Genomic DNA, 9,894 nt, shown 5'->3' on the forward strand with positions numbered 1-9,894 from the left:
AGCTAGTCAGTGATGACGCGCAGCACGACCAGTTGCGGCTCTATCCAGCGTATTTAAACCGCGAGAGTTATCGGTGTCGGTCAGGACAAACGCGCCCGTTACTGATAACAGGAGAGACATCACTAACGGTCGTTGTATGGGCGACCGCGAGTGATGTACAAAACATCAGTGGCGGTCGCGCCACCATCGACCGTTACTGATATGGTGTGTGCATCAGTGGCGGGCCCGTTCGGGCGACCGTTAGTGATGTACCACTCATCACTAACGGTCGTCCACTCAGCGACCGCCACTGATGACTCTCGCGGGGAATGATGGTACATCAGTGGCGGTCGCCTCGCGCGATCGTCACTGATGTATGGCTGAGCGGGGACGGACAGACCCCCGTCTGTTCATCAGTGACGATCGGGGCCGCGACCGACAATGATGTGATTCATCACTAACGGTCGCGCCCGACCCGTTAGTGATGATCCGTGAGATATAGACCGATTTGTAGTAATGTATGGATATAGTTATTCTTAAAACGCGTCTACATATATGTAATATTTCGACAACAATTCAGTACGGGATTGAGTACGACGACTTGGCTTCCTATTGCATGTTTGTGGCGTCGTAAGTCTTGATGAATACTGTTAGTACTCGGCAAGGAGGTCAACGTCAATGATTCGCTGTAACATGCATGGGGGCGCGTCCGGGTGATTTACCATTCCACATGGCGTGGATGTTTACGCGCCCGCGTCTTTGTATTTCGTTGTTTACCTCGTCTTCCGCGAATGAACGAAGGAAGGGTGAACGGGGGATCAATCCAACGTCAACGTCGTGCTCTGCGGACATGGCCAGCGGGACGTTCCCTTCTGAGGAAACAGACGTTTTATAAGTACCCGTGGAACCTTCCTAGCTACTCCGTACTGTAGTTAGTTGTACGTATTCTACGTGATGGTTTGTACTGTGTAGTCTTCTTGCATCGTAGACGACGGCGGCTTGGGCCACTTGCATACAGTTTATATATCTCACTACTCGCCAAGAAGAAGGTCAGCTGTTCTCCTGAAGAAAAAGAAAGAGAAGGTCAATTCGTACGTACGTGCACGTGGAGGAGGAGGGGAACCGGCCGGGTTTCGGATTGGTTGCAGATCATTCTTACCATGTTCCTTTTTCGCCTGCTCTTACTTTTCTACGCGAAACTCGAAAGGATATGCATTTGGGGAATGCCGCAGATAGCGATGGATATACTACTATAGATACCGCTCGCAGAAGCAGGTAACATTGTACTACACTCCACTTGTTGGTAAAAGGGATAGCGATCCTGGCCTGAACTTGAGACTTTGACCAGACAGTAGTATTTCTTAGTAGGAAATTACAAAATTGCTTATTTATGGAGTACATGTTTTCAATTGTTTGGTTCAAATATTATTTTGTATATATTTATATTTTTTCCTGCGATATTTCTAGTCAAAATTACAGAAGTTAGGTCGCTTGTTTTACTATTTTCGAACAGAGGCACGGTGGTTCACAAACAGCAGTTTGGAGTAATACTACTCACCGGTTGGCCCTGTATAAATATATGCTCGTGGGTCGGGAGAAGATAACTACTGTACAATATGTTGTGCAACTCCTGCCGGCTGGCCGGTTCCGAGGTTGCACACCAAGATCGTAATCGAACACACACAAAATCACGAAATACAATAAAGTAGATGAACACCAGAAAGTAGAGAGAAACAAGAAATCTTATTAATTTTTGATCTCAAGTATACGTACAAGGGGTAACCTCCTCTCCTTTATATAGGCCAATGGATAAGAGTCCACAACAAACTATTAGATGGAAAAACGAGTCAACAGGAGAGTTGGTGGGGGACGCACCACTCGGTGAGCACCCCACCCCGTCGTTGGTTCCTCGACACAATAGACTAGGCTGCACCAGTTGTAGAACGGGCCTAGACAGAGAGCGAGGCGAATCAACCGGTCTTGGCGGCGAATAGAAATCAAGGGCGATGCAAATGTCAACGTGGCGATTGCATATCGATACACACAACAATAAATCAATATATGTATATATATGTAAATGGCTGCTAGCCTGTGTTCGCAGGCACGTGCAAGCAAGTTGATCGATCGATGACTACTGCAGAGGGAACAGGTACATAGAACCTTCTTAGGCTAGTACTCCTACCTCTTTGTCCCAAAGTCCAGTCGCTGCTGGTTGTATATCGTCTCCATGTATACACAAGTACGTACATACAATAATACTATACTGATATACCCTAGATGATCGATCGACGACTTGGCTTCCTGCATGTTTGTGGCGCCGTAAGTCTTGATGAATACTGTTTGTAGTACTCGGCAAGGAGGTCAACGTCAACCATTCGCTGTAACATGCATGGGGGCGCGTCCGGGTGATTTACCATTCCACACGTCGCGTCGAGCTAGCAGAGAACGGCCGCTAGCTTATTTCCTTCTTCTTTCCTTATTCCATGCAAAGAAGAATTGACCGGCCGGTTGGCAATCAAAAACGATTTACTGATCCAGGAAAAAACATGCATGCATTGCCTCATAGGTTCGAGAAAAAAAGAAAGGAAGCTGTAGTACATCGTACGATTGCACCACTTATAATGTTAGTTTTCTCTATTTGCTCCCGAACTTTGTAAAACTGATAATTAAGGTCTGGTGAACTTTTCAACCACTACCATATGGGCTTCCACACATTGTAACCTGCAAAGCCAGGTGAGACTAGTGTCCTTGGGCAAACATAGCAAAACCCCGCTCCACCAAGCTAAACCCCATTTCAGCTCGCGACTTTTCTCGCAAGCCAACTCCAACGACGTACCTGGTAGCTTCTCACCAGAAGAAGAAAAAAAAAGTCGCTACCGTACCGTGTATCACATTTTCTCCCCAAGAAAAAGCTACAGGTCGAACTTGAGCCACACGATGGATGGCTACATGCATCCACGTACGGCCATTCTCGACCAGAAACCCGAAGGTGCCAGGAAAAAAGAAAGAAAAAATCCGTTGAAATCGAATTAAAGGAAACTCGGTGCCCATAATTCCAGCCCCCTCACAGCCTCACTGTTTAAATAACCCACGCCGGCAGCCATGCCGCAGCACACAGCGCAGCTAGCAGAGATCCATCGATAAGAGCACACGTAAGCTAACGCCCCCGTTTGAATATTTCGAGCAAGCAGTACCCCACGAGATCACGGCAGATTCGTACACGATACTGCCTCACTACACCTACCTACCCAATTAATTAAGCTAGCCAAGCTTATATCAGCTTCCCCGGTCTATAAAACCATGTCCTTGCTTCCTCCTCAGCAGATCACCAAGCCATCATCCACCATCATCAGCAACAACGTCCTGCTTCGTCGTCCCAAGAGCCAGCTCTCGAGCAGTCGTTTCCTGCTAAACGGGCCCTCTAGTTCTTCTTCTTCATCTCCGTCGTCGATCTCCGGTAGGACCAGGCGCCAACGTCGTTTTGCTTGCGCCGCCGCGTCGACGACGACGCCGTCGAGTAGTACTAGTAGTGCAAGTGAGAGCGGCGCCGGCGTTGTTGACGGCGGCATGGCCGGAAAGGCAGGAGGAGGGGTGCGCGTGAAGGCGGTGGCGAAGATCAAGGTGACCGTGGGAGGGTTCCTGGACAGCCTGAGGCCGTCCAGGGCCATGGACGACTTCAAGGACCTCATCGGCCGGTCCCTCGAGCTCGAGCTCGTCAGCGCCCACCTTGACGCAAGTAAGTGCATGTACATCCATGATCCATAGACACGCACGCTTGCATGCATGGACGCATAATTTTGCATGGATTTTTATGTCCCGTACGCTTGGATTGATTAATTAAGCTAGACTACCGTACGCGTCCGGATCAATTTTGTTATGCACGATTTTTAAACCATGGTGGGATTCATGTTGAATTATCGATCACGATCGAGGCAATTAGTTAATCAAACACAATAGTATCCACCATCTCTGGAGTACTTTAAAATCGTGCATAACAGCGTAAATTTTTTGTAGGATCTAGCTAGCATGTACTCCGTATGTTAGTTAATCGTACGTGAAGCAAGTGCCAGAGTGATGAATATCGAACCATCGAAACAGCGATAAGGAACGTTTTGCGACCACAAACAGGGATGTACACGGGATCTCGATCATAGTCTCACAGATGCGTCATTGAATGCACACGTTTTGTAGCTTCTGCGGAGAAAAATTGCAAGGTAGATTTCTACGTGTAGGACTTAGTCGTCGGTCAGTTCGACCGATTTTTCCCCGCGTATATATGCCCGTCCAAAAGCAATCTAGCTACCAATATATCCCCCGTCCATTTTTACTCAACTTGTCAGTTTTATTACACATCGAGCTAAACTTCATGCAATTTGATTTTCCTTTTTGCAAGAAAAGGTCAACGGGAAGCTAAGCGCGGCGTCCCATATCCTTGTTTATTTACCAAAACAAGGATGCTGAGCTTCTTTGTACAGGATCGAGCAAGTTGACACTTAATTTGGTCGACGCAATCTCAGTTAGCAGCCCTCATATGTACGTACATGTGATCATGCATCGTCACAAGCAGAGGAACTTTTAAAGTACTCCTCCATTAATTAGTCCATTATACAAAGTGCGACTTGTCCCTATCATTACAAATTAATGGTCACTACAAGTTTTTCCATCCATTGGTTAAAGACTGAAGACCCTCGTGTCATTTTCCCGAACGTCTTCGTCAGAGCTAGTAGCTAGGGCCATCGATCTATCACCTCGTACTACTTCGGTTTGATTGCGTATACACTAAAAGCAAATTACCTCACATCTTCGTTCACTAATTAATCACTCACGTGGGGATAATCATGACCTTGATTATTTTAGCGGAAAATAAATCAAGACCTTGATTTTAGCGGTTTTGCTGTTTCTTAGGTTCTGACAACAACATTTTTTGATTCAATCACTTAGATTCATGTAAGATTAATATAGGTTTGATGGATAAAAAAATCTTCATTGGATGGATACGATTGTTGATTGAGTAAGAACTATTTCTTAGACGACTAAGAAATAAACACTTCCTGATTTTAATTACTTTTTTCAGTAATAACTATATAGAACTGTACTTATACAGTTCTATAGTTCACACACGTGATCAAATTAATTAATGTAAGGTGCTTAACTAACGCTAATCGCGCTGTGTTGCGTATACAGAGACGGGGAAGGAGAAGAGCACGGTCCGGAGCTACGCGCACAAGGTGGACGACGACGAGCTGGACGCCGTGGTGTACGAGGCCGACTTCGACGTGCCCCCGGGCTTCGGCCCCGTCGGCGCCGTGCTCATCTCCAACGAGCACCGCGACGAGGTGTTCCTCGAGGAAATCAAGGTCGTCACGTCCGGCACGGCCATGACCATCCGCTGCAACTCCTGGCTGCAGCCCAGGTCGGACGCCGCGCCCGGGAAGCGCGTCTTCTTCTCCAACAAGGTAAGGATTAACCGAATTATCAGTTGAATGAATTCAAGCCGATCGAGTCGCTTTAGCACATAAATTTTGGATGAACAGTACAAGCTATCTATGTGTAGTGGCTGCATTGCTAGCGTACCAAAGTTCGTTAGCGTGTGATGGATGGATGGATGGATGGATCGATCCATCTCGATGGAATTGATTACGCCGACTTGATGGATCGATTTAATTGGGAGATCGAGTGAGGTCGCTTCGAGCGATCTCTGCGGCGATACGGAGGCAGTAGGGCTATTGGTGCCCAGGGCTTCCACGTACGTGGTCATTGCCTCATTGGACATTAGTCAATCTCGTTCATAAATTCCCTTTTTTTAAGGGGAGAAGAGAACGTGCGTAAATATTGAGTTAAGTTGTTGCGTATAGTTTGGTCAGTGACTTGGTGCACCCCCATGTTCTCTCTGCTGATTTGAGAGAACGTGTAGTGCGGCCCGTACGATCGGTGCCACGGCTCGTATGCACGCGTGGCGGAACCAGGAGCGCTCAACTGCATGCATGCATGTCAACCGTACAGCCGATAAACACGGGAAATTAATCAATTTGTTCCAGAGCTAGCTAGAAAAATGTACCGCTCATCCACTTTCTAATCCACTGAGAAATTGTCAATTGTGAATTTGCAAATACCTGCCGCTGAATCTGGATCTGCTACGTGCAGCCATACCTGCCGAGCCAGACGCCGCCAGGCCTCCAGAGCTACAGAAACAAGGACCTGGCGCAGAAGCGCGGCGACGGCACCGGCAAGCGCTTGCCAACCGACCGCATCTACGACTACGACGTCTACAACGACCTGGGCAACCCAGACACCGGCGCCAACAACGCCCGGCCCGTCCTGGGCGGCAACAAACAATTCCCCTACCCGCGCCGGTGCCGCACGGGCAGGGCCCGGTCCGCCAAGGACCCGCATTCCGAGACCCGGAGCGGCGACGTGTACGTGCCCCGGGACGAGGCATTCTCCGAGTCCAAGAACGTGCAGTTCTCGCTCAAGACGCTCACCTCCGTGCTCCACGCGGCCGTGCCCGCAGTGCAGTCCACGCTGGTTGATCCGGAACAGGGGTTCCAGTCGTTCTTCGTCATTGACAAGTTGTTTGAGGACGGCGTCGAGTTGCCCCGTGCCGAGGATCTCGGGTTCCTCCGGAGCGTCGTGCCGAGGTTGCTTGAGCTGCTCCGTGATGGGCCTGGTGATCGCGTGCTCCTCTTCGACAGACCCGCCAACGTCCAGAGTATGTTTGATGACCAGTAGTACTGATCCACGAATCTAAATTGATGCACTGTAACTAATTGGTTGGGGAATGCAGAGGACAAGTTTGCGTGGCTGAGGGACGAGGAGTTCGCGAGGGAGACGCTCGCCGGGATCAACCCGTACGCCATCGAGCTCGTCAGGGTGAGTTATCTGAAACTCTGAAATTTTTCCATGAATGTTCTGTCACGAGATAATTTTGATTTGTTTGTGAAATTAACGGATGTGAGCCTGCTCGATCGATCTGCAGGAGTTTCCGCTGAGGAGCAAGCTGGACCCGGCGGTGTACGGGCCGGCAGAGTCGGCGATCACGGCGGAGCAGCTTGAAACCCAGATGGGCCACGTGATGACAGTGGCAGAAGCCGTGAAGCAGAGGCGGCTCTTCATGCTGGACTACCACGATCTCTTCCTCCCGTACGTTCACAAGATCCGGTCCCTGGAGAAGCGCACCACCATGTACGGCTCACGCACCGTCTTCTTCCTCTGCGACGACGGCACGCTCCGCCTCCTCGCCATCGAGCTCACCCGCCCGGCCTCAGCCTCCTCCCCGCAATGGCGCCAGGTCTTCACGTCCTCCACGGACACGACCAAGTCCTGGCTATGGCGGATGGCCAAGTCCCACGTGCGCGCCCACGACGCCGGCCACCACGAGCTCGTCACCCACTGGCTGCGCACCCACTGCGCCGTCGAGCCCTACATCATCGCCGCCAACCGCCACCTCAGCGAGATGCACCCGGTGTACCGCCTCCTGCACCCGCACTTCCGCTACACCATGCGGATCAACGCGCTGGCCCGCTCCGCGCTCATCAACGGCGGCGGCATCATCGAGCTCACCTTCTCCCCCGGCAAGTACGCCATGGAGCTCAGCTCGGCGGCATACGACAAGCTCTGGCGGTTCGACATGGAGGCGCTCCCCGCCGACCTCGTGCGCCGGGGCATGGCCGAGGAAGACCCCGAAGCAGAGCACGGACTCAAGCTCGCCATCAAGGATTACCCGTTCGCTAACGACGGGTTGCTCATCTGGGACGCGATCAAGAGCTGGGTGAACGCGTACGTGGCCAGTTACTACGCCGATGCCGGGAGCGTGGCCGGGGATGTGGAGCTGCAGGCGTTCTGGAACGAGGTGCGCACCGTGGGGCACGGGGACAAGAAGGACGCGCCATGGTGGCCGAAGCTCGACACACCGGAGACACTCTCCCACACGCTGACGACCATCATCTGGGTCGCCGCGGCGCACCACGCGGCGGTCAACTTCGGGCAGTACGACTTCGGGGGTTACTTCCCGAACCGGCCCTCGATCGCGCGGACCAAGATGCCCGTGGAGGAGCCCGTGGATGCGGCGGCCATGGAGGCGTTCTTGGATAACCCTGATAAGGCGCTGAGGGAGTGCTTCCCGTCGCAGGTGCAGGCGACGCTGGTGATGGCGGTTCTGGACGTGCTGTCGAGTCACTCGTCGGATGAGGAGTACCTCGGCGGGGAGGAGACGGCGCCGTGGAGCGACGAAGTGGCGGTGAAGGCGGCGTATGCCGGGTTCGGCAAGAGGTTGAAGGAGGTGGAGGGGATTATTGACGGGAGGAACAAGGACAGGAAGCTCAAGAACAGGTGCGGGGCGGGCATCGTGCCGTACCAGCTCATGAAGCCCTTCTCCAAGCCTGGGGTCACCGGCATGGGCATCCCCAACAGCACCTCCATCTAAAGTCTCTGATCATCCAGCCAACCCGACGTGCTACGTGAAGACCGTTTCCTTGTGATTACTACTCCTACTTGGATTGTATATGTTCATTCATTTAGTATGTGTCTCATTTACGCTTTATTGATCCGTTGATCCCGCTAGTAGAGTATATGTATGTACCTTCGAAAATGACCTGTGTATGTATGTTTATGCATTTCTGTTATGTACTTGATTGATTGGTCTCACTTTTGTTATATACTGAAAGCAATATGAGGGGTAACAAGATGAGGTTTCACGTTGATTCATATCGTCCCAATTATCTTAGCCGTACGATCTAAAAGTTACAAAAGTTAGTCCGTTATATCTGCAAAGCACATATCTGGTACAACCGCTGGACCCGTTCCTGCACCTGACACGTGGCAAACAAATCCCAACGCTCGCAGGCTCGCCGTTTGAACGCACGCCGCTCGCTTCCCTGTTCGCGGCCTGCTCGCCCCCAGCGGTTGGTGCTCGCTCATGGCTGCTGGTTGCTGCTCGCAAGATCCCTGTCGACACCGCTCCGGCTAATCGCCTCCGTCGATTGCACTCTTCTGAATGGATTTCATCGTTAGATAACGCCAATGAGGCCATGAGGATTTGACTGCCGCTTAGTTCATCGATCTTTCTTCTGAATCTTATTCTTCTACCTGCCCCATCGCATCTTGCAGCGCCATCACTCGCGAGATTAAAAGAGGCAGAGTTAATCTGTTCGTTTGCTTTTCGGGGAGACGAGGCCATCGAGAAGTCAAAATTGGTCTGCTGGGGACGGGAATCACGAATTGGCAAACTCGTTGGCTGGGTTTGGTAAGCGGTAATCAGTCCTTGGAGATTTAAGTCTGTTTTCGCCGGAGAAAGGAATGGAACCGGGATTTGGAATCACTAATCATGCTCTGGGCCTCGAGATCCGTTTTGCCTGATGGCAACCGCGCAAAAGGGTCGATCTTGCATGCATGCATATGTAGCTCCAAAAGGACTTGATCTCGGAACTTATTGGTCCTTGCAGTATCGCTGAAGGCTAGCCATCTTCTCTCGAGATTAAAATTGAAGTCAGACAGATATATCGATCCTGACTTGGAACCACATCAGCAAAGCAAACACTACCGCGTATAATAGAGATTAACTGAATTCTACCGCTTTTTTTTTTAATCAATGCATGCCTCTGCTCCGTGGTAAGGCATCAGCTTTGGTATCAGCCAAATAGCACGGTCCTTAGCTTAGGCGAGGGATTGAGTAGATGAATTGGAAGAAAGATAGATACTGATTAAAAAAATCCTTAATTTTGATCTGTTATTCAGTCCCAAAGATCAATTTTATAAACGAGAATTGTAGAAATGAACAACAGATCCTTCATTCTGTATATATTTATCAATTTCTTTGTCGTATGATTACTCCATAGCAATAAAAGTAAGTGGGCACAGATCATAAAGAATGGAAAATCGAACATTGTTATAGGTCATATAGAAGTATATATAAAATGA

General features: G+C 50.2%; 1 protein-coding gene across 1 annotated transcript; it reads left to right on the top strand.

Moving 5' to 3' along the window:
- The first annotated feature begins 3,063 nt into the window (after positions 1 to 3,063).
- Positions 3,064 to 8,678, top strand: LOC100821730 (probable lipoxygenase 8, chloroplastic). Its single transcript, XM_003574701.4, has 5 exons — positions 3,064 to 3,715; positions 5,164 to 5,435; positions 6,124 to 6,688; positions 6,764 to 6,849; positions 6,956 to 8,678. Exons 1-5 carry the CDS (start codon positions 3,280 to 3,282, stop codon positions 8,399 to 8,401), a joined length of 2,805 nt encoding a protein of 934 aa, XP_003574749.1. The 5' UTR covers positions 3,064 to 3,279; the 3' UTR covers positions 8,402 to 8,678.
- The last annotated feature ends 1,216 nt before the right edge of the window (positions 8,679 to 9,894 follow it).

Source organism: Brachypodium distachyon, chromosome 3 (genome assembly GCF_000005505.3).
Source record: "Brachypodium distachyon strain Bd21 chromosome 3, Brachypodium_distachyon_v3.0, whole genome shotgun sequence".
Taxonomy (NCBI): Eukaryota; Viridiplantae; Streptophyta; class Magnoliopsida; order Poales; family Poaceae; genus Brachypodium; species Brachypodium distachyon.

Excerpts from the sequence above, each read along its gene's own strand:
- LOC100821730 (XM_003574701.4), top strand. The coding sequence starts at position 3,280 with ATGTCCTTGCTTCCTCCTCAGCAGATCACCAAGCCATCATCCACCATC. Across the intron at positions 6,689-6,763 it reads CAGACCCGCCAACGTCCAGA|AGGACAAGTTTGCGTGGCTG; the intron begins GTATGTTTGATG and ends TGGGGAATGCAG. Across the intron at positions 6,850-6,955 it reads ACGCCATCGAGCTCGTCAGG|GAGTTTCCGCTGAGGAGCAA; the intron begins GTGAGTTATCTG and ends ATCGATCTGCAG.